This window comes from Thermobia domestica, chromosome 12 (genome assembly GCF_964235325.1).
Source record: "Thermobia domestica chromosome 12, izTheDome1.hap1.1, whole genome shotgun sequence".
NCBI lineage: Eukaryota > Metazoa > Arthropoda > Insecta > Zygentoma > Lepismatidae > Thermobia > Thermobia domestica.
The window spans coordinates 102563611-102590307 of NC_137465.1; the positions used below are offsets into that span (position 1 = coordinate 102563611).

General features: G+C 34.5%; 1 protein-coding gene across 7 annotated transcripts in view; it reads right to left on the reverse strand.

Annotated features, from left to right (window-relative positions):
- Nucleotides 1–26697, reverse strand: part of LOC145666559 (DENN domain-containing protein Crag-like) — a 252916-nt gene that overhangs the window by 77614 nt on the left and 148605 nt on the right. For 6 of the 7 annotated variants that reach the window (XM_081733899.1, XM_081733900.1, XM_081733897.1 and 3 more), the window contains exons 18-21: nucleotides 23768–23964; nucleotides 15610–15830; nucleotides 14397–14555; nucleotides 8153–8302 (exon numbers count right to left, since the gene is read on the reverse strand). In XM_081733899.1, the coding sequence (XP_081590025.1) occupies nucleotides 8153–8302; nucleotides 14397–14555; nucleotides 15610–15830; nucleotides 23768–23964 (727 nt within the window). The remainder of the gene's footprint in view (nucleotides 1–8152; nucleotides 8303–14396; nucleotides 14556–15609; nucleotides 15831–23767; nucleotides 23965–26697) is intronic. The other variant, XM_081733901.1, reaches the window with a different exon arrangement.

A 26697-nucleotide genomic window follows, 5' to 3' on the forward strand; every position in this document is an offset into this window, starting at 1 on the left:
TAATTTCTTCATTCATAAGAGATTATTCTGTATGTTTTGGGGTTTAAAGCGAAGGAAAAAATTAAGGTGTACCGGTATACTATGTTGTAATACATACTAGCATGTTATACAAATCATGGCCTATACTGTTTTTTTTTTTTTTTTTTTTTTTTTATTTTAACTCCAAACTATTTTTTTCCATTTACTTAGCTAATATTCTACATTAGTGATCTACAGTGATATTCACTAATAATGAGGTAAGGAAAAGTAGGTTATGATCTTGCGTATACATCACGGACTGGGAATAGACACTGTTTCTTTTCCGAAATATCGCCGATATTTCATCCATTTGTAGGTCGATGAATATTAAAGTGAGTTCTTTCTTTTATCCGTATTAAGAATGCTAAATCTAGGTGCAATTTTAAGTTTAAAATCTTAGATCTAAACATGCACAATAGAATGGCCGATGTGATAATGTATCTAGTAAGATAGCCACCGAGACTGATTTTTTACACCCTAAATTTTCTTAAAATGTGAAAAGAAGTTGACTAACTCTTTTTGTTATTGCAGCATAATAATTAACCTATATTATGCCGTAATTATATCATTTCACGAGCCGCTCCTGCTCTCTTCGTCTCACAATATTTAGATGAACGTAGATGCTATGTTATAAATGACAACATAAAAAGTAAATGTACCTTTACGACAAAATAAAATAATCAAATCATTAAACGCAATAATCTCTCTTATTTGTTCATGTTAATAATACTTTGAATCATGGTACCCTTGATAAAAACTGAGATAGTTTTATTCAAAAATTTGGGTTCCATTAACATTAACTCTACCTAATATTTCTTTTCTTCCCCGTTTATACTCAAGGGCGCTACACAGGAGCAATTTGTTGTTAGCCAGTAGGTACTGGCAATATTGAAAACTTTGCAGCATTTATTCTACTATTATGAAAATGTTTGAGGAAACATGCAATGTTTTGTACATGGAACTGTCTGTAAAAGCCTGTCAGATTTTGACAGGCATTATACAGGCGCTTATTTCGGCGAAAACACACGTAAAGAAAATATTACAGGCACATTGTCTTCATGTGATATACATGTCGAAAAAGTATTAAACTTCTGTTAGAAATTTTGCACGGAAACGCGCTGTACAGAGCCAGTACATTAAAATGAGAACATGCAATGTACACATAGTCACTCACATGCAAGTAAATAGAGAGAATATGTGCATGTAAAGTATCTTGAATGGATTGCTGGTAACATTCGCATTACAGTAAAAATGAAAAGTACAAGGAAGGTGCCTGTTTATCAACATGTAATATACATGTGTGACATTCGCATTACATATAAATACCATGTATTAGCGTATAGCATGGAAAACGCAAGTTATTTTACGTTTATCATTTTCGTGTACATGAGAAGTGTGTAACTCCCTACGTGCAGTGTACAGGTGAATATGCAATGATCATGATTGCCAATAAATGGGTTAAACAGATACGTGTGGTGAACAAAGTTGATAGGAGCTAAACATTCACGTCATAGGCATAGGAGACATGCAATATTCAGGCACAAATCTCCAATTCAACATTCGCTATGCAAGGTCCTGACACATGTATAATACATGGGATTACAACTGAATACATTGCCTGTATTATCTTCGTGTACATGCGAAGTGTGAACCCACCTATATGCAATGTACAGGCAATGTGCAGGTAAACGGAAAATGCAATGATCATGATTGCCAATAAATGAGTTAACAGGTGCATGCAATGAACAAGGTTGATTGGAGTGAATCATTAATGTTACAGGTGTAGGAAACATGTAATATTCAGGCACCAAGTCTCTATTTTGTCATGCACACATGCAAGGTCCTGACACATGTATAATACATTGGAATAGAACTGGACACATTGCCTGTAACATGCAAGGTGTGAACTCACCTACATGCAGTATACAGGCAATGTAGAGATGAATGGGAACGTACAATGATCATGACTGCTAATAAATGGATTAAACAGATACGTGTAGTGAGTAAATAGCTTAAACAGGTAAATGCGATGGACAAGGTTGATTAGTGAAACATTCACGTTACAGGCGTAGGGAACATGCAATATCCAGACATCAAGTCTCCACTTTGACATGGCACATATGCAAGGAGCTGAGACGTATATACAGAAGCGTGCGCAGACCCTTGGATTAGATGAATCAAATAGTAATATTACTCCTTAAAGTATGCAGCCTACATCCTAGTAATCCACCTGTAACATACATTTCCCACATATGTCACAGCTAGAAATATTTCACCTGTAACATGCAGGTCTCATGTATATTATATACATGCGATTAACGTATAACATGCATGTGATTTATACAATACATACCCAATTCATGAACAGGCAAACTGCATGTTACATGTGGCTCTCATGTACATGTTACCTACATGTCTCTTCTGCCGTGTATATACATGGAACGTACATGTCTTATGCGTGTCCAACACCTGTGACACGCCAATTTTATGTACACTTTATGTGATGTACATTATATGTATATTTCGCTCACACGCCTACTAATTCGCTAACACCTGTATTTCACATGTATTTAACATGTCAATTACATTTTTTATCAAATGAAAAGCAGCTGTCGTCAGATCCTCATGAGGTAACGTATATGTCAACTACATGGAGTATGACAGTTACGTACATGTCCTTCCACTCTCTACATGTTGTTTACACGCATTTTTCACGTTGCAAGGTTGCAACCTTATCAACACGAAAACTACCTGTTTCCACGAAATAAACATGCAATGATCTTGAAACAAATCGATACCTGTCTCATGCATTTAAAAGTGTTTCATTTTCAGGCACATGTACAGGCGCCTGTAAATATATGCCCGTTTATGCATGTTTCACAGGCGTCTGTAAACCACCTGCATTTTCTGTCTGGGTACCCAATATTAAAAATAGTTCAGTTATATTTTGTAAATTATCTTGCAGATATTTTTAATGAATGTACTTCTTTTGTTTGTTTTAACAATTGAATGGGTTAGCAAATGAAGGTGTCATGTTCTTTTTAAGATCGAGTTCTGGTGGTGGATGAAAGGGTTATGCGTTACTCTAGCTACACAATATCTTCTTTAAGTGATTCCTCGTCTGGATGAAGAGAGAGATTTGCAATATGTATAGTGATCCACTAATAAATGCAATCATAAAAATGTTGGCCTCAATTTTTTCGAAATGTAGAACTTGTTAAACATTATCTTTATTCTCTAACCTTTTCAATTGTATGTTTGTGTGAGTAGACCAGCTTGTTTTTAACAGGATGACTTGTGACAGTACGTAACAAATAAGAATGTGAGTTCTCCGATGTCAGCTTTCATTTTAAACACCATAACCAACGAAGAAAGCAGGAACAGCTCTCGAAATGATTTCATGGTTCTAAATACTACGGCATAATACAGGTTAGTTATTATGATACCTAAATCTTATTTATGTACAATGTGATTCATATTTTTAGTGAACATTTCTTCACAAAAACTCATGTTGTAGCTTTCGAATATACATCGCAAGTTAACAATTAAAAGAACAAAAGGAGAATCTTGTGGCTACAAATAATTATTATTAAGTATCACGTTAACTATTTGCAAAAGTGTTAATAAATTGAATCTTAAAATCGCCTCATTTCTTACGTATAGTATAACGTAATATGATAAAAATTCTCAACGCCTACTTCAATAAGCACTGCAGTATCTTAGAATGACGAAAAATTCCTGCAGGGTAAATCCATATCAAGCAATCCAATGTGTGTTGCTCGACTATTGTTAGTTCAAATCAATCATTAGTGTAATTGTAGTGATTATAAGTTTCGAGTGGCAACCATATTTATTTTCGAAGATGTGCTACTTTATGGTACCGGAGGGAGTTACCGAATCCGAAGTTTCTCAGGCCTTGATCCTATCGATATGGAATAAAAACCAAAATGTAAGCTACAAGACTGTGTATTAGTCATTGTCATTTCAGAAATACGGAAGGATGAAATGAGGTTTGAAAAAGTAGGTAAATCACGAAAAAAAAGTAAACTTTAGCGGATGCTTTTTGCAGGAAAGGAAATGGAATGGAAAGTTGAGCTTTTCTGGATGAAGACATCTAACTAGATGTGTACATGCACAAAGTTTCGGCCCCTTAGAGTGTCCTCTTGTTTTGTACGATTTTGTGAAGAACCTGAGAAAGAAAAAATACGCACATTTCTTTGATCTGGTGGAGTGCCTGATCAAAATATACAATTCCTCTCCATCACAGCTCTGTATGAGAATGTCGTGTTTCCGAAAATAGGAGTTTCAAATTTCACTGTAAGTACCTTTATTATGAACATAAAGTTACATCGTACACATAAGCACATGCAGAAATAGGGATAAACAAGAGTTCTCTGAATATGCATCATAAATCAATTGACAGTGAATGAATGACTCACAATGGGATGAATAAAAACATATGAACAATTTTTATCCTTAGTATATGAACATATTTAGTCAACAGAAGAAATGAACAGTCAGCACAATCGTGCTCAGATATGCCTCTCATGGGAATTCACCACTGGTGCCTCAGCCATGTGCGTGCAGCTCTAACGTAAGGTTGTTATCCTGTAATGCTGTGCATCCAGTTAGTGACAAGATGGAATGTGATTAAGGTAAATTGATTGGTAACATGAAGGAACTTTAGTGGTTTCAGTGAAAAAAGAAAAAAAAAATATGTCCATACTGAGAAACAGTGGCATTGTAAAAATATGCAATTATCATGAAGTGAAATTTACAGGAAAGTATCATTATCTTTTTGGTAACTCGTGTACGATTCTCTAAAAAAAAAATTACAATGAAAGGACTTCCATATTACGAGTGTGCACTTAGTGAAGGAAAATAATTACGCAGTAGATTTGATTTATGGAAAATCATTTTATCCTATACTACAAAAGACTATTGGCTGTGTATATATACAACGTAAAATCAATGGTGAAGAATCAGGAAATGACAGATTTTGTCCCTCCATCACGCAATGAATGCAACGTATTCTAACTTATGTTCAACACCTATTTCGAAAATAAGGAAGTTAAACAAAGACCAAGAGCAATTACCAAGAAGTTACAATTATCTACAGACCTACAAGGAAAGCTTGCGAGCTCCCTCGTGGCTAAGCGGTTAGCGTACGCGCCTTTGGCGTGGGAGACCCGGGTTCGATTCCCGGCGGGAGCTCATGTGGTTCGGATTCCACGTTAATCAGTAGGTCCACGTCTCATATAGCCTCGCTGCTGAACGGGACGTTAAACTCAAAATCAACTCAATTCAAGGAAAGCTTGCAGCTTTCTTCGAACAAAGTTCAGTTGATGAATCAACAACAGAAAATGTGTCGTCACTATCTTTGGCTGAAGAATATGAAGTACTAATGGAAAAACTGAAACAGAAATGCACTGTCACTGTGAAAAAAGAAAAGGTAAAAATATTAAGTTTACTACCCGAATCGTGGCCACGAAAGAAAAAGAATACTGACCTTAATGTTTTCGAACGTTCAGTTAAACTCGCAAAGGAACTAACGAGAACTCAAGGAATATTTCCAGATGTATCGAAAAGAAATGTTAAAAATACTGATGACAGAACCGTGAATAAGTTTTAAATTTTTATACAAAGGAGGAAAGCAAGAGGATTCAACCGGGCAAAAATGATTTTGTATCTGTGTGGTGAATTAATGGTGTTCAAGTTCACAAGCAGAAGCAGTTACTACTTGGTAACTTGAACGACTTGTACGAACACTTTAAGGATACCCAACCAGAGAGTAGAATTAAGTGCTCAAAATTCTGCGAACTGAGACCCAAATGGCGTGTATTTGTTGGTACATCAAGAACACATTCTGTATGTACGGTCTGCGACAAAACTTCTTTTCGTTTGGTGAAATTAGTTTCGTAAGTAACTTCAGAATGGAAGGACAATTTGGGCACAGTTTTCAGTAAATTAAAGAGAATGTAATTTTCTTGTACGTTCAAGCCTTGAAACTCGGTGAAACTGTGTACGTTCCGCCGCTATCCCCAAAATAAATTTTACCAGACGGAAAGAACTTTTGTGGCGGATTGTACATATATAAATCACCAGAACGTGAAGAAACGTAGACTATGAAGATTTGCTTCAAATGTTGACCTGAAATCTCAACAATTCGCAATGCATGATGGATAACTGTACTCAGTGCCCAGATTCTAAACATTTACTACAATTAATGCTACAAGAAGAATTTACAGACAAAACCCCTGAACAATCTACGTTAGAGGTCTTCTTAATCCAGGAAAGTTCAATGTCCTGACCATTTCATCTCTCGTAAAAATCATTTGCTGAGGTCAAGACGTTTTTCGTGAATGACCTACTTTTTCAAATCTCAATCTCACCCTTTCATATTTCTGGGATGACAATGGCTAATGCAGAGTCTTGTACCTTACGTTTTGGTTTTCATTCCACATCGACAGAACGATTAGGGCCTGAGGTAACTCCTTCCGACACTGCAAAATGACGCATCTTTGAAAACAAATATGGGTGCTTCTCGACTCGTTATATATGACTCGACTGGAAATATGACTCAAAACCTGTAGTCACTACAATTAAACTAAAAATATAATAATATATATAAACAGAAAATATTACATTTTTTAAAAGTTATCGCTCATCAATTTAGGCTTTTCCTGACCAATATGCATGGATGTACCCTATAGTGTACAGCTACAACGCTTTTTAACGTAATCACTTTCTCAAAATTTATAATCAACAAAACAAAGTATGCATTCGAAAATTACATGTTAATGTTTCAAACATGTAAAAAAAAAAAAAAAAAAAAAAAAAAAATAATAATAATCAACATGCAAACCAGTATTGGTAGTCAATTTCAGTACAGCAGACTCCCTCTAAGTGTTTCCCGTAGGCCTCTTTGATGGTCACCACACCGAGCTTCAACCATTCGACAAGACGTGCATTTGTGTAATCTTTTCCTAGGTAACTTTTCAAAATTTAGCCGAATTTAATTACACTTGGCGTATATTTTCGTTACAGATTATCTATAAAGTCTATTCGCTAAGGGTTACATAAGACATTGGTCAAGGATAAGAGAGTAAAATTCTCTTAATTTATGAGTTCGCGATTACGCATAACTTAAGGTTGAAAATTAGACGAGAGTAACGACGCAAACACACACCAACTTGAAAGTTTCCGAGAAAATATTTTCCTACATTATTTTCCATAAAATGACTTTGATTAAATAAGATAAATATTTTTCTTCGGGTTTTCTAATCCTTATATTGCTTATATCTAAAATCGATCATACGTAAGGGATAAAATTACTACCGTCTTAAAATATGTTTCACGACATATGTAAACCTTCTCCCATTTTTATAGTAGGCATGTATTTTTTTTTAAGACTTTAAAATAAATCCTACTGCTGAAGATATAATCCAGTCAGTCACTGGTACCTTAGAAAGCCATATTTAACAACCTTCCTAAATGTAAGCGATTCTCATTGAATATAGGGTGTTGGTTTGGAGGTCTGTTAATAGGATTATTGATGAATTTAGTCAGGAGAAAGACAGCGAATTCACTTCCGTCTTAACATTTTTAATAATAACTCTTCTGAATATTACTTAATTTTTTCATGAATCACAGCGTGGTCTTTCTTTGAGATAAGCCAAGAATACTGGGTAATCCCTCCCCCCTCCTCCTTAAAATTACATCCTTCGCTTGCTTCTACTGAACGGTAATTACTGCACGTTTCACTAAAGGAAAAAGAAACTTTTGCCTTTGCCCTCCATACACATACACATACACACAAACACACACACTTCCAACTGAAAATTCACTACTGCCTACGTAAAATCTGAATGATCAGAACGTACTCAAAAAATGAACTCTTTCTTCTCTTGTAAAATTTCACATTACCAACGATAACGTGTCTCTAATACCTGCGCAGCATTCCTTTGAGAAAGTTTTAAAAATATAAGCAAAGGAAGTATATTTTATTAATCAACGCTGCTAATAATAACAGCAGAATATGAGTAAGCAGTGAATGTGGAAGGGTATTTTTTTACTTCTTACATTTCTTAAATTCTACAAACATAGCTTCAGTTTGATTAGTAGTTCTACTTACATGTTTGAGGTTGCAGTGACGCTGAAGTAAGTGTTTTCGCTGAACTTCTTACTATGCTACCAACACGAGATCTGAACTGGTCTGATGCAGTGAAGTCTACTGTATTTGATTTGTTTACGGCTGCAGCATCAGGCTTATTTTCTGTAAAAACTAAAGAGACTAAACATTAAACAATCATCTAATAGTAATACAATTTGATTTAAAAATATCTGATGTTCTTATGATCAAAAGTGTTTATTTCGGACGTGTTGGTCAGATACAGACGTTCTCATCTTGAGTATACCAGTGTTCGCGTTTTTTTTTTTAAATAAATATATAAATAAAAATAAAATATTAGTATACCACAGGAAGTGAATTGTGTTGCAGTTAGTACAGAAAAAAAAATATATATATCATCATTCCTACAAAGTACAAAAAGTAAATACAGAAATGTTTAGTGAGTCTACTTAGATAGAAGAAATATGAAATTATGTTAAAGTATTATTTTTACTAGGCTTCCGAGACAACTTAATTTTTAGAATGGGCACTATGTTTTGTTTGAAATTATGACTTTTTTTTTTTCGAATAACTGAAAATCCTTTACCGAGAGTATATTTTACTTGTTATGTTTATATTCAACCGTAATACGAGCAAAATCAATACAGATATTCAAATTTGATTTCATATCAAACATATAGTACTGAAGTGCACGGGGAGTATCAACTTTCTATAGAATAAACCAGTATCTCTACTCACCATATGCTAGCTTCACAGAATTTTACCTGCAATGTAGGTGTATGGGTACTGTGATTTATTGCTAATATGGTAATAAAAGAGTATTTTCCCAGCTTTTGTCTGTGTACACTCACATATAAAGTAAATAAAAAGAAAAATTTCAATTACCAATCCAAGTTGCGAAATTTAAGGAGAGACTTGGATCAGTAAGAAATAAAGAAATGAACTGCTGCATCTAACATATAACTACAAACGTGAAGGTTAGATCCACTTATCACATATATAAACAATTTACAGTAAATTCGTTAAACCAAGTTCTATGTATTCCAAACAACGCAACAAATTATTAGAAATTAGTAGGTGTGATCAGTGCATTAATATTAATAGGCTGAACTGAAAATATTATATGTAGTTAAAGCAAAGGAATCCCGAACATACAAAACGAATTACTTACCAGAAAAAAGTATAAACATAATCACAACACTAAATAATACATTATGAATCGTTTCATCAGATAGGGAGAGAAGGAAGTAGGAATAGAGAAAAAAATAAAAAAGAGAAAAGGCTGAGATATGTCCATGTGGGCGAAATGTTGAATGCGGGTCACATGGTCACATGATAGTAATTTCTACTATTTCGTAGTTGCGATTCTTCAAATCTCTTCATATACATTCATAAATACACAACTGCCTATCTCTCTACACTGATGAAAGTATAATAATATTTCGATTCATATCAAAATCATCGATACTCTGCAGTATACAAAATCCTTCATCCGTCTGTTCCAGAAAATATTACCGTCCTAACAGTACACCTGTCCATAACCTCCACGAAAGTATTCCACAATCCTTTCCTCCATGTTCTTCAAAAAGACATGGCAAGACACATTAACATTTTTTCCGCGAATCATCCTCTGCTCTTGGCTCTCTGTAATACTCTGCCCCACTGAACTCCTCTGTTCCTCGAGCCTTTTTTTTTAAAAAAATCATCACCCGTTTCTTTAATTACTGTTATTTACTTTATGTCTTCCACACACTTCTCATTCTGCCTTAGTTCCCATTTGCTAATTTTAGTTTTATTTTTTATTCCCTTTTAATATTTCTTTATTGTCACTATTTTTTTATTAATTTGCACGTTTCGATCTTTTTTCTAATTTTTTTTCTTAATTTGTTATTCTTTCGTTCGTCTTCACTCTTATTGGTCTACCGTGTCATTAATTTTTTTCTTCCTCCATTAAACTACATCTACCTAGAGCCTGGTAACATTTATGTGATCCTAAATCCCACCATGGTGCCCACGGGGACGCATCTTAGCGTCTTGTGTGTGTGTTTTTTTTTTTTTTATATATATATATATATATATATATATATATATATATATATATATATATATATATATATATATATATATATATATATATATATATATATATACCCTTTTCCATCCGATTTACGCCGAAGTTCTTAGAGTATACTTTTGCAGTGTTATCCTTATGTTCTCATTATTTTCGTATATGTAAAGTATATATATATGCACACTTTCGAATATTGGATGAACCTTCAACACAGTGTAGAACAGAGACAAAACCAGCGCTTAAGTTTTCCTTTCCTCTTTACTTTACACTCCACTGAAAATGGTGATGATGAACGAGGAAATCTGCACTGGACACTCCGCTATGAAACTATAGATTTTCAATAATGTTCAAGTCAGGGAACTGAACGTGTCAGAGTAGGTTTTGAATGGATATCCTGGTATTGCTAAAACCATACCTGAAGAGATATAGCTGTGTGAATTTATCTTGGAAAATCGCGTGTTGTTAGGGAACATATGTACCATACGATGCGCCCGTTACCTAAAATGTCCATAATCTTTGGTAATAATCCGTCCTTTGAGAGTATAATAACATGGCAAATGGAAGACCGTGAAGTTGCGGTCCACCAGTCACCGCTAATATTTCGGGCGTTAGCCATACATTCTCCAGCCTGTCGTTGGAAACAAGAGGAAAGATGACTCATTGTACCATGTTACTTTGTTTCAACCATCGGTGGTCGATGTCTTTTATGTTTCGGTAGCATCTTGTTAAAGTTATTGCGTGGCTGTTATCAGAGATTTCGAAGTGGCAAGATCATCGATTCTAAAAACTAATCTTTCAAATCATGATCGAGTTACGGATTCAACTGTGCTGCATTAGTTCTACGGTTTTTTGTACCAATCCTTAATGTTCGTCGATCCCTCTCACCTAGGCTAGGTTTCTGTCCGCTTCCTCTGTTCCCTCATAGTCTTACAATGAGTTTTCCTTTTGGCCACCTTGGCTGTGTAGAGCACTCACCTCTGGCGCGTGAGATAGTTGGTTCGATCCCAGCTTCCGCTAAGCGAGTTTTATGGCGGATAAATACCTATGCGTTGCTTTTCTCGGGATTTTCCTGTTCCCTCCTACTTTCGTCACTCCACCATTTTCATCCATCTTTCCGTCACTGTCTCCCTTTACTTCAGTGCACAATCATTAGACGTTAAACTAAAGAAAAAATGCCATCATTATCTTGGACATTGTTGCTCTAAATACATATAACAAAGTGATAGTCTTGGATAAATTTGTTTCAATTAATCACGCATCCTAGCGCGACACAGTGTATCAGTGAGAGAGCTCATCCCTGATGCGACGGGATTCGATCCGAGGCAATGTAAGCTTGATATTGACAATATTTTGTCCGTGGCTTTTCTAAAGGTTTCACCGTTTTCTTCTAAATTCTCAGTCCACTAATTCTTTCATAATTATTCACATTCATAAATCATCCGTGACTTTTGATCTACAGAATGTAACAGTGTGATCTTTAAGATTTCATTTTTTAAATGACGCAACCACAATTTGATATTTAAAATCGGAGAGGATGCGCGCTTCGTATCACCAAAATCAAACCTACTGTATACATGAATCTGCACTGTACCTCCTCGCGTAGTACCACTTACCACTCAGCACAGCATTAAAACAAGACAATTACGGTGTGTTTAGATTACTTTGAATTATATGTTGCTTTTGGTATGTTTTTTTTGTGTGTGTGTGTGTGTGTGTATGTCGCTAACTGCAAAACAAATTTAAATCTGCGTAGTAATTTTCAAGTTTTTTATTGCTTTTTTTTAGTAGTATAGGAAAACATTAATATTATTTATTCTACTGTTTTCTGTGGACAGGAAATTAACACTTTATTTTCTGCTACCTATCGGGTTGTATTGTACGTATTTTTACATTGTAGCGACGTAACGTTTCCAGTGAAATCTTTCACAACGTCTTTACTAGTACTTTTTGAGGAGGTATGCAACCACGCACAGTGATCATTATCTTATTCGTTATTTTTTATCTGCGTGTACGAGAGAGGACCCAAAAGAAACCGGACTTTCGTTCTAAAAAAATAATTTATTACATTTTTTACACTCACCTCTGGAAATTAACACTTTTTTTCCCTTGTATATCACAAACGATAATGAGAAGAAGCAATGCAAACAAAAAGTAATATTAGTTGTATTTGTTTTTAAAAAATGAAATGAAATGTTTGAGTTTTACGTCCCACGTTTATGCCGGTTAGGCTAAAGGAGACGGTGGTGATGAGTAATGAATGAAATGGTGGAATGAAGAAAGTGGGAGGAAACGGGAGAACCCCGAGAAAACCCACGCACACGGTTTGTCCACCACAAAGTTCACTTGGCGGGGGCTGGGATCGAACCCGGGACCCCAAGCACCAGAGGTGAACGCTGTACCACTGGGCCACCGCGGCCCTTATTTGTTTTTAAAGTGCTAAATATGTGCTATAAATTATCTAAGCTGGTAGCTGGTTTTGAATTTTTTTTTAAAGTACTGGAATCATAACGTTATCACGAAACGGAGAAGTGGAATTACGCAGTCTACGAAATGAACCTTCATTTTACGAAAGATAGGATAAGTTAATTTTACACAAATGTTAATTTCCGAACTGATACTGTAGCAATATGCTACTCGGATCTAATTGCTTTTCCACTTATCTGAAAGTTCTATACCAAACATTACTTTTCTTTCTCCATTTTCAATGGAAACTATGAGGGCTTAGCGAAAAGAATATTTCTGCGCCAATGGTATGTAGCAACTAGATCCGTCATTTATGAACTTTCTGCAAAAGATAGAAGGGCAGAAAAGAGAATATTGCTGAAGTTTTATGAGTTTGCTAGTGATCTTGCTTCCGAAAGTTGGGTCTTGTATCTCGAAATCTCACTAAGGCACTTTATTTCCGATGTAATATAATATCTAAATGCTCAAGATATCTTTGTCGTCAATTCTATGAGCAGTTCCCAGTAATATGGTGTATAAATAGATTAGTTTGTATTGAGAATTTAAAATACATTTAAAGAGAAAAGCCAAATTTTCGATCGAGGGAATATTTATCTCTGCACGTTTACAAGTATATGTGACATTGAAAGAGAACCGTTATGTTATAAAGGAAAGAATGAATTACTTCATATATATATATATATATATATATATATAAAACTCACTTAGATAATAAATTATGACTTCAAATGTATCGCATTTTGCGATGCAGTATTTGGTTTGCATCACATTTCTATGATTTTGTGTCGCAATCATCGATGCGATACCTTCTGACAAAAAAGAAAACTAAAATAAATTATAAAAACACTGTATATCTATCCTTCATGAGATGAAGAATGTAACGTAGTGAATTTCTGGACGCTTCAAAGCTTCTTCTCTGTTCTATATTTTTCCGTTCTTCTTTCCTTCATATTTCTTTCTCTTCCAATCTCAGAAGGTATTTAAGGAAAGCGTGTACATTTATTAGTGTGTAATTATGTTTTCACTATTTTCTGGTAATTCAATTTCACTCCTACTTTTGGATTCCTTTGTTTCTACCACGTGCTTAGCTTCATACATCCACAGAACATCAGAGGGCAACGATTATGCATTAGGAAACTGACTATAGGGAAAACGGATATGCAGCTACAATGTCATTTTGGAATAGCACATTTGCTAATACGCTGCAGAAAGCAATCTATATAATCTATATACTGAAGATAGTGTTTTAAAAAAATGCCAAAACATGGTGTTACATTTCGCTTCGCAATCAAGTTCAACTGCAGAAAAAGAAAAATATGGTGAAGTAAATAAGTCATATCCCAATAAGGGTTTTACAATGGCTTTGAAGAATGATCGAGAGAGGAATAGTAGTTTTGTTTCTTTTAATGGTAGTCTTGATGAGATCGTTGATACAATAAACAGAGCTCTTAGATGAAGTACGAAATGAAAATGTACGATGAAACTAAGAATGGATAAGTAATGCTAATGACAATTGATTTAAGCGAAATATTCATATTTACAATACACGTAACTACAGTAAATTCAGGCAATATTAAAGAAAAGGTAAGAAACTGAGTAATATGTGTAAAGCGACATGAAAATGGGGCCATTATCTAACGTTCCCACAATAACAGAAGACATGCCATCAGCAGAAGAGGCATACATAGTCAGACTTCCTAGAATATAACGTACCAATATTAGAAGGGATTCTTAGAGTGGCTGCTGACATTGTTTTGCGAAGCGGTCCTCTTTCGTTCTCCCTTTCAACTTTTTTTTCTATATTAAGTTGTTGCAACGAACCTGTTTTTGTATTTTCATTCATTGAACTATAACCCATATCAGACTGACTTCCTACGAAGTAAAATAAAAACAAATTATGCAAAATAAATGTCTAAATAGTAATAATAATAAATCAGAATATTTAAACGAAACAAATAAACAAATTTATTATGCAATAAACAAAAATCTTTCATAAAGCACTAAAAGTAAAACAAAATAATCTCAAACTTCGAGTAGTAGTTTCCAATCAAGTGCACGTTAAATATGCATCTCCATCCTCTAAACCTCTAACAATTTTAATTCATAACATTCAGATAACTATAATTCATTTCCGCCGTATAGCTGTAACTGGAGAGTTTAGATTAAAATATGAGCATGTATTCAACGAACGATTAATCTAACTTCCTTTCTTTGTCGCTGATATTTCATTCACTATGAATCGAACTTTCGTCGTCCACAAACAAAAACAGAGGAATAAATTTAAATTATGGCCCAACTTCCTCTGGTACCACTCAAAGAACGTAATTTTTCTCAATTAATTTATTAGTTTTGCCATATTAGCATCGATTTTCTGATAATTGAAGAAATAAATACTTCGTGTCGAAATGTTTCAACACAATACTAGTTTCTAACTAAGAGGACAAAGCCATTAACTTCTATAGTGTCAACTTAAGTTTTATGTCAAAAGCTGTTCAATCCAAATCGTTCGTCATAATCTCTATGCTAAAAAACATTTTTTTTAAAGAATAAACTAATAAAAATATACCAAAACGCAAAACGTTAGATATAATAGTAAAACTAAACGAGTTAACTTAAAGGAATTGGTGGGAAATATATTTGCTGTATTTCGGTATATTACATGACTACTTCCTTCGATATGGTGCAGTATTTAAATTTATTCTGTATCATAAATGATTTATTATCTTCAACCACTGAATTTTGTGAATATATTATACATACAAAACACTAAAAAACAGAAGTTTTTAGAGCATCTTCATTATAAAAAATCATAAAAAAAGAAAATAATATGGACGTAGACAGAGAATGTCTAACTGGGTGTAGTCTAGCACACTATATTTATCTTAAGGCTGGTCACAATTTACAGTTAACTAGTTACTATTCTCACCTGTACTAGTTCGCGTTCGTTCCTCCAGCTTTCCCATTTCTGGCAAATCTCTGGGTAATGTATGCGTTGAGTCCTGGGAATTTCCGCTTTCAAGAGAAGTTCTGGACAAACCATCAATCTCCATGGACAACTGATCAACAGCATCGGTTGATAGAGAAAGTCGTCGTCGAGCACCCTTGCGTCCCGCGTGACGAAACAAAGCTACGCCAATTATCACATTTCTTTAAAAAAGAACGAAAAAAAAAAAAAAGTAAAAGACTGCAACTTACGAAGTTGAGAATATAGTTATTCAACCCATGATAGTGCTACTGATACTGCCTGTTAATGTAACATTAGGCGGACGGGATAACAAGGTTTTGCTTAAGCGATCAACTTGTTTCAAATTATCTGAAATCTTCTAGTCGTAACTAGTAAATATTAGAATGACTTAAAAACAGTTTTGAATATTTGTACCTTTGGGTAGCTTGTTCCAAAGAGAAGATTTATCTTACATATACATCCAATGGGGAGTTCAGAAACAACCCAGCTTACAATCTGCAGTTGGGAGGTTTCAATCTATATTAAAATTTGCTTTTACAACATACTATACTTAATTAGGAAATACACGTTTTGATTAAGTTTTTGACTGCGTTTAACTTTTATCCAGCAGAATTTCTGCCTTAAAACTATTATTCTTATGCTAAGTACATTCACTAAGTAATCTTAATTCTTTTATAAATATTTCCTTATATACTATATATATATATATATATATATATATATATATATATACAAGGTGATTATAAGTGATTCATGGGGTTTGAAAGGGAATAACGAATGATAAATATACATATACAAAAACTGCCCAAGCTTCGTACATACATACTGTTACAAATGTTCGATGTGGCTTCCTTTCGTCACACAACGCACATCTATGGGGTAGTCTAGTTTGCCCCATACGCGCTGTAGCATATCCCTACTAATTGTCGTAAATGCAGCTGTAATGAGATCTTGGAGCTCAGTCAAAGTTGTGGGGGTAGTGGATATATATAATGGGTGGACAAAAAATCTAAAACCACTTCATACGGGACACGTAAGTTTGGCCCTGCACTGTACAACGCGTGTTGCGGTTGCCGATCGTTTTTTGTTTTCAATGTGTCATGTGGACCTTCCTCTTCTGTCAGCAGTAACCCGTTCACCTGTGAGTATCGTGGTGTGAAAGTGGTGCAGTAAAATGGGCGATCTGACCGACTTATAAAGAGACATGATCGTTGGTGCCCGTCTGGTTGGAGCTTCAGTGGCAACAGTGGCGAATACTGTGGGGGTATCGAAAGGCACTGTGTCCAATGTCGAGGGCATACACAATTCATGGGCAAACGACGTCTGCAAAGCACAACAGTGGTCGAAAGACAATCCTGTCAGATAGGGACCGGAGGGCATTAAAACGGGTTGTAGCAGCTAAAAAGCAGACCACAGCAATGAAAATTACGTCTGAACTCAATTTCGGCCTAGAGAACCCGGTTTCATTGAAAACAGTGCGAGCGAACTTCATAAAATGAAAATTCATGGCAGGGCCGCCATCGCCAAACCCCTGGTCACAGCAATAAATGCGAAGAGGCGTATCAAGTGGTGCAAGGGCCACAAGGCGTGGACTCATGAGCAGTGGAAACACGTAATGTGGTCCGATGAATCGACCTTCACCTTGTTTCCAACAACCGGTCGTATTTACGTATGGAGAACACCGTCGCAGATTTGATACAGACTGTCTGCTCCCAACTGTAAACCATGGGGATGGTTCAGTTACAGTATGGGCAGTGATATCGTGGTTTTCCGCAGGTCCCATCATAGCACTGCATGGAATGATGAATGCTAAGGCGTATGAGGCCACTTTTGGGGACCAGGTTCTACCCATGGCTCAAATATTGTTTCCTGATGGTGATGATATCTACCAAGATGATTTGGCATCCTGTCACGCTGCAAAAACGGTGAAATTATGGTTTGAGGAGCATGACCAGGAGCCATCACATCTCCTCTGGGTCCCACAATCACCAGATCTGAACATCATTGAGCCATTGTGGTCTGGGTTAGAAAGGCGTGTTCGGTCTCATTACCCTCCACCGGCATCCCTTAAGGAACTGGAGCATGTTTTGGAGGAACAATGGTACAAAATTCCACACACCACGATTCAGGAGCTATATACGTCCATTCCACGTCGGATCCAAGCTGTTTTGGACGCAAAAGGAGGCCCCACACCATACTAGGTATGATTTTTCACACTTTTGCAAACGTTTTAGATTTTTTTTGTCCAACCCCTATTATATATATATATATATATATATATATATATATATACACGTTCCAATGCTATGACACGGTTAAAATGCTATGGGTATGTATTATCACAGTATGTAAAATTCTGAATTAAAAATTTTGAGTATTGAATGTTAAATGAATTTCCATCCTCAAGTCTCCTTTACAACATAAAATTATTAAATTAGGTACAGTGTCAAAAATTCATGTTCCACTAACTTATATACTAGCTGAACCTGCGCTCTCTACACAGCGCATCATTCGCATATGAGCATAAATCTCCTTCTCATTCCTCACAACATATAAACATGTCCCTTTACAGACACAAGTGAAAGACGTCTTAATATTTATTAATAATAATAATAAAAAAAATCGGCAAGGGGTATCATAAAGGGGAGATTTTTTCAATTATTTTTCCTCAATATCTCGCACCGTTTGCAAGATTTGAGCCTACTTCCGGTTAGAGTTTCTAATTCATGTATGATCAGCGTTTTCTTTCTTCTTGTATGCAGTATGTAATAAGCAAATACATCACATATACAATTAATTATAATGTCAGTTATATATGGTGTTCATTGGGCAAAACACTCAAAAAATAAAGATTTATCTTAGACTGGAAAAATGCTTATCCTTCCTTTTTCATTATTATTTGGCCATGAAACATACGCCTGAGACATATACAACCCCAATATACAACAATGTGGTGTTGGAATGTAAAACGCGTAGGCAGAGATGGAGTGGGTCAAGTTTTCTGAGTGGGTCAGTGGGTCGTGGGTCAACAGCATGTGACCCACCACCCACCATGACATACTGTGACCCACCACCCACCGTGACCCACTGCGACCCACCACCCACCGTGACCCACTGCGACCCACCACCCACCATGACCTACTGCGACCTACCACCCACCATGACCTACTGCGACCCACAGACTTAGTATGATCTACCGACCCTCTCTGCTCACTGCATTGTAGACAGTATCTTCTGAAGACTGGTAAATTTGTCTTCGTTTTACTTTCAAGACCTTCATTTCCCTTCCTTTTCCACTTGTTTCTGTCTACTTACCTGAGGTGAGTATATCTAACCAAGTGAAAAAAGAACTTCAGACACTTTTGGATATTGATATTTTTAATTGTAATAATAGCAATAGCACTTAAGCTACTACTTGGCTTTCGAGATCTGTGAGTTTTTAGAGGAGCTAACTACTGAAAAAAATACATTTTTGAATCACTGTAATATATAAATTATTATTTAAGAAATTGAATATAACTATGTGTGCCTGATCATCACGGTAAAATTGCAAAGTCAAAATGAAATTACTTTTGGTATATAGTTAGGCCTTAATCCAAACTGGGATATTATATTGCTTTTTATTATAATGCATACTATCCTAAGGAGATAGAGAGAATCAGAATTTTTGCGAAAAAAATGAGTATCTCGCAAACCGTTAAACTTACGGAGCTGAAATTCAGTGTATTATTGAAAATAAACAGAATGTGTCCTAGCATTTTTTTAAATTCTTCTTTATGTGTGTGTGTGGGCGGAGGGCACTTTCTATATATGGAAAATTGGTAGTGAGTTGGTTTGTAAAAATGATCGAAAACGATCGATGTTATTTAAGAAAAAAAAATCAGAAACAAAAAATACAGTGCTTGCCTTCATATATTCATTGCTTTCTACTATAATAATTGCTGAAGCTTATGTTTATTATATGGAGCGCTTACAGCACAATGCAATCAACCCAAAAACTTGTGACTAAAATAGGTATAAAATTTGTACTGTAAGCTTAACTACACGGAAATTTTAAGTTTGGATTGTACGCATAATTATATGGAAAATTTTACTTTTTTTTCCTTTACGTTGGTCTACTTACCTTGATTTGGAACTTTCAAATTTCATCCTTTTTTCCACTGAAAAGTATTGATATTTCAACAAGGAAATAATTATACTATGATATTTTAATTTAAATTCATCGCAATTTGGCACATGGCAAACAGCAGTGTGGTAATTGAAGCGGAAGGAGGAGGGAAATTCTCATTCACCTCTGAACACTTTCCAGGAACCTCGTTCCCTTTCGCTTTCTAGACGGAGTAGGGAACTTGGTAATAGCATCAAACCTTCATGTGTAGAAATTAAATTTATAAACAAATAAGAAATCATCAGTTTATCAGGCTTTAATTGATAATTTATTCACAAGTTTCCCTATCGAAGGAGTGACATGGTCGATATGGAAAAGATGTTGTATGGTGATAGAGAGATTATACGTACTTCTTGCTGAGTATTTCAAAAACGACTAAGAAAAATCGTTATCAGACTTAAGTCTAACAAGCAGATTGTCAATGAGGAGTTGCAGAATCGGGTAGAAGTATTATCAAATTTCCACGACAGAGTGCGAACGAGGATTTCCCCTTATGAATTTACAGATGACTGATATTAGAAATAGACTAAGTGCTCAAACATTGTCTAACTTGTTCATCAATGTTAATGGTCCACCGCTAGACAAGCTCAAAGTACACGAGCTAGTTTTTTGGCTGAAGGATGGACATCATTCCGCTGCGGATGATATACCGCCAATAAGTTACCAACAGGAAATAAACCCGATTTCAGGTTTGTTTTAAGGTGGAAAATTACGAGTTACAAAAAATGTACACTTGTATTAGTAATGGCTTATTTGTGTTATTCAACTTTGTACCTATTTTTTAGTAAGTCTCTTCTATGCTTTAGCTATACTATTTTGAATAAATATTCATAATAATTGCAATTATGCATATTTGTAATTTAAATTTAATGTGGTGTTTTAATGATTACACAAATTACAATTATGAGCATACTTTATGGAGATGCTCTCACATAGGGTACCCGAGCACCTTTATAAACTATGAAAAACTGATTTTTCAAGTTTTTTGTGAGAAAAATAATGTGAACTGAGAAACCATAACCTTTTCCATATTGTACAGGGGTATTTTCCTGCGAATAGAAGTTTCTTTTGGAATGCGTTCAGAATACTCTTCTAGTACAAGTATATTTTAGGCACACACTAATTTCCCCCACCTCGAAGTGTTTCAATTTCCTCACTGACAAACACTTTACCATTTGATATTGTAAAGGTCAGATCCACCTTTTTGTAACAGAGTGGTGCTTGAGCGATTGACTAGAAATTCAAACTCCGATTAGTGACAATTTCAGTCTTGTTTTATTACAAGTGTAAACTCTTTAGTCAGTACAGAAGAGGCCGTGTATCGTGTTCAGAGTTGACGATGGATTTTGGTGAGTCAGAATAGGTCACAGTGGATGAGAGTGGTTCATGGTGGGTGGTGGGTCATGATGGGTCACGGTGGGTGTTGGGTCATGGTGGGTCACAGTGGGTCAGGGTGGGTCACAGTGGGTCATGGTGGATGGTGGGTCAGAGTGGATCGTGGGTCACGGTGGGTGGTAGGTCAAGTTTTCACTGACCCACGCCAACTCTGCGAGTAGGATATGATGCTTTAGTTTGTTTTTTTTAATTTCAACGCTTCCAATGTACCCTAAAAATGTAATAAAGAAATAATGCCCATATCTTTTTTAAATATTCAATTAGAACTGGACAATCTACGCAAAATTTGCAATCGATCAGTGAAAAGTCATCTTTCTAGAGCCTGTAGTTTCCGAGATCTCATTGTCGAAAGGGTTGGCCACAAACATATAAATTTCCAGAAACATATAGTTTAAAAGAACTCCAAAGATGGCAGCATAGTTCATTTGCATTCATTGTGCAGAAGGCTTATTAAAATATAAAGGTTTTGAACACTAATTTCATATCATAAACTTTATGAAAAAGATATAGTTAACTAATTTATACTATTTAAAGTACAAATGCTTAAACTGTTTGTCTCTGTTAAACGTGAAATCACACATAACCGCAAATGAAAGATTTGAAAACTAAAGTTATAGGTTGGAACTCGGGCACTTTTAAATGCTATTGTAGCATTTTAATATATATATATATATATATATATATATATATATATATATATATATATATATATATATATAAGGTATTTTGTTTAAACTTGCATTATGGTCCTACCATCACACAGTACGGATTATGATGAAAGTTTCGGACTGACGTTCGATTAGTGTCCAAGAATAGTCAGAAATGCTGCATTTTACTTCTGTTTTAAGCAAAATAAATTTGATTTAGATATATTTTTTAAAAAGTCATTCGAGTTAAATCAATCAATCCTAGCACAAACGTATTGTTTTAATTGTTTTCGACACATTTCATTTTAATACCCGATGAATCATTTATAATGAAGCTATATATATCTTATTCTGCAAGATAGTCACTGTGTTTGATGGTCCTTTGCCGTTTCACGACAATCACAATCTCACGCCAATAAGATATCGTATGTTTAACAAAATTTGGAGGTTTGAAAAAAGTGTGTCGTGTTTTCTATATCGTCAAATGTTTCGAACTACTGTCCTTGCATGAAAAGTACAACGGAGCAAAACAGATGATAATCTTAAGTGGTGGCAACGTTTGGATGTATGCAGGATTTTATGTTTCTTCGAATTTCTGCGATTACAATGATCTGGGACAAGTTCCCACAATACTGGATCTTAGATTCATCAGATCTGCTTCAAATTTGACCCTTTAGACATCTGACCGTGCTTCTTAACTAAGTAATCCCCTAAAGACCACGGAAAAATATCAAATACAATCCAATTTTCATAATCTCTAACGATTCGATGCCAGAATCTGTTGTTGCAAGGATTCTGTGACAATTGTTGACGATGTAAATCGTATTTCGGCTGGTTATGGTGCCAGGTCGTGTAGTACAAATCGGAGTAGTCTGCAGATACACTACAGTTGATAAAGAAAATAACCCACGGTGCTTTGAAACAATTCCATCTGTATTGCCATTTGACTTGTACTTGAGCGTGGATCGGTCGTTACAGTTTTCTCCAAGAGGTTCCTGTCCATCGCAACCGGTATCCTGGCCCGAAGTTTTAGTTTCAATCATATTACCTGACCTGAACCTCGTTTTTTATTTATTTATTTATTTTTTTATTTTTATTTTTGGTTAACGAATATTGATAAATTATTTTCTCTCTAAAATACGGATTTCTCTTGCATATTCCGTTGCTTTCACCCCTTTCTCCTAGTAATATTTAACAGTATACGAATAGCCACTTGATAGTCTTATTTGACTATCTCAGTTTGAATGTAATGCAGAAACTGTAATGTCTACATTACGATTGACATGAGCACTGAGCGATGCTTAGGCTTGGGTTTTTTTTTCACGTAATATGAATATGGTACATTTGTAGGAACCGAAAAACGAACGAATTTACGACTCACCCTACTACATTATATATGAGTTTCTAAGTTAAGTAAGTTGTATATTTTGATCTATAGCTTTCAAAAGACGAAGAATAACCACCAAACTGAAATTAAGCCTAAGAATAAAAGTACACAAAAAATGTAAAAGCGAGATAATGTTAAATTTGATCAGGTTTAAATCTGGTTCCCAATAACTTTTGGAAATGAACACTGCGAACTGATCAAGTCAACCAGAAATAAAAATATTCTTTAACTCAGAAATACATTTTATTAAAGACTATTCACTTTAGAAGTAATTGAAGAACTATCTACAAAAGACTTTTTTTTTTCTTTCGTATTCTGTTTTCGTTTTGGAAAATTTAAAGCATATGGTATTTATACCGAACAAAATCAATAGTACATGAAAACCAATTTTTGTGAATATCATGTGTAAATTGACTACTGATTTCAATGGATTCACGTTATGCTATAAAATATTACACCATTATATCCTTCAAAATCTTACTTTATTTTAGTGGGTAAAATCAAAAATAATATTTTAATTACCTTAATTTGTTCCATAGAAGTTGGCTTGAATTAGTCATATCTGATGGCCACGTAGCTTCTAATACTGCCTTGTTGTAGTACCCATACGTAATGGCATTTGGTTGAATACCCATACTCTTCATTTTAAACAACAATTTCACAGCTAACACTGGTTGGCTGTAAACTCCACAAAGCTGCATCATGACACGATAACAAACCTGGTAATTAACATGAAATCAATGTTAATTAAGAACATTTTTTAAAAATCTAAAAAATGCAACGGATTATGGTAGAACACACAAAATTCTGAAGTATCAGAAAAATAACTAAAATTTCGAAAATGCTAAGAGTTCAGACAAAGAAATTCCTTGGAGTAAAGAAAAACGATTACTGCTTTCCCTTAATTGAAAATGATCATTAACAAATATGTAATGCATCTTGTATCATTAGATAAATACCAAAATTACAAATGAAACAAAAGTATTCTGCTTCTGTAAGAAATAAACACATGAAAATCTAGTAACATTTAGTACACTAAGAAATTATCTTCCACGCAGCTCTTCCATGTATGTATACACATATTCATTACATTTTCAAATATTAATTCAGTTTTTAGCTATGTGCTAATTTACTTTAATATTTCACTACATTATGAATGCAATGCAAACACATTTAAGATCATATTATCTTATCAGCGTTCTATCTTACTAATTCGTTACTTAAAATATCCGTGACTTATTTAGTGTGTCATCTTCCTCAGATTAATTAGAAAGGATTTATCCACATCAAAAATGATCCTGCTTGGTAATTTGAAATTCTTCCTAGCAAATCATATATTCAACCTCTTCCCTGATTTCGTTTATTCAATTTTTATCATGTTATTAGAACGTCAGCTGTTTCAGTTGCTAAAGTGTGCAGTTGTAAATAACAAACTACTGTGTAAAAAATACCATTGTATGATGATTTTCTTTTCAAATAATGCCCTTCATCGCTGTATTTCATTTTTATTTAAATTTCGTCTGCCCATGTTAAGATTTCAATTTTTGGTATGAATAAAAAACAATTTAAAAGTCCTAGCGGTATACGATAATGTTTTTTGTGTATATTCTTATTATATGTGTATATCAGTAGCATGCTTCTGTTAGAATAAATGCTTAGAAATTGCAGATTCATTATCTTCTGAATCTCTAATATGTTCTTTAATTCTTGTTTTGATATTACGTTTTGTCAGGTAAATGTAAATACTATCACATTTACATACAACTTCGTAGTCCCTGATTGACTGAGTTGTTTTGGTTCACAAAATAGTACTTGTACCCATTTACTGATTTTACATCATCAATCGGAGGCTTACAACTCTCTATAAACTATGAGGATGGATCAAAAAGTAATGTCTCCCTCGCTATAATTTTGTTTCTATTTCAGTTGCTGAACTATCTATGCAGATACTCTACTAGTACAGTCTTTTCTTTTTCAGATTGACTTATTAGAATTATAGACCTGAAAGTAAAAGAAAAAGTTGTCATTGAATTTCTGGCAACAGATGGTTGTGCACTTAAGGAAATTCATAATCGCTTTTCAAAAATGTTTATGTAAACGCTGTAATAGACAGTAGCAATGTGCAGCATTGAGTGACGAAATTTCGACACGAAGAAACAGATAAACTGAGAAGCGGCCAGCCAACAACATTAGTCACAGATGCAAATCAGAACGTGCTGATGAACTGATTCGAGGAGACAGATGCATTACACCCTACAGCCCTGATTTGGCCCCTTCTAACTTCTACCTGTCTGGACCTATGAAAGAAAACCTACCTGGTTTTAGATTGAATTACTTGTCTTATTTAATATGGCAATAGTAAATAAAGGCTCGTATAAGATGTAGTTGTTTACCTAAGAATAGTAATTTGGAACCTACGTAACATTTTTGCTCGAATGATATGCTCCATTTTAGAAACAAATGCAAATTACAGTTGGCAAGACATACTAAAATGATACACAAAGAGAGTATATTATTGAATTCATCTATAGAAGAATTGATATGTTAAAAATCGGCTGTTTCTTTCATTTGTCAAAGACACACTAACTTTAATCAATTTTGCTTGAACAATGGTTACGAAGATGAATAAGATGCACACTTTGATGGATCATTGTTCCTCGCTTCTAACCTGAATAATGGTTACAAAGATGAAGAAGATACAGTTTGATGGAACATTGTTACCCGTTTCTAAACATCTACATGCTTTCCTCAACACTCACGACGACTCGCTTAGCAAACATCACAACTTTCAATAATAATAATAATAATAATAATAATAATAATAATAATAATAATAATAATAATAATAATAATAATAATAATAATAATAATAATAATAATAATAATAATAATCTTTATTTTAGTGCCGCGAACAGCTTTTGGCAAAAATACAGCACTTGGTATCAGAGTATGCAATGGAATGATGATACTACTAAAAATAAATAATAAGAAATAAAACAATAAAAAGAAGGGTACTAATATAAAACACAATGTAGATAAAAGTCAGCTAAGCAGAATAATTCCTTGTCAACGCAGTAAAAGTTATCAAGTTTTCCATCCATCTAAAACAACAAGAAGCTAAGAACAGCAGTCATAAAATTACATTTGGCTTAATGTTTCTAAACGTCATTGATTAAAAACTATTAGTCAGATCACATAAAACTTTCACATTGCTTAATACAACAACAACAACAACAACAATAATAATAATAATAATAATAATAATAATAATAATAATAATAATAATAATAATAATAATAATAATAATAATAATAATAATAAATGGTAATGAGGAGTCGCAATGCATTTACAGCAATTATTATGTTCAAAGTTTCTTGAAACGTCTTTGATGATGTCAACAATTTCTTACTTGCATTATTTACCTAGTTTTAGCCTCTCCAACAACGAAAATC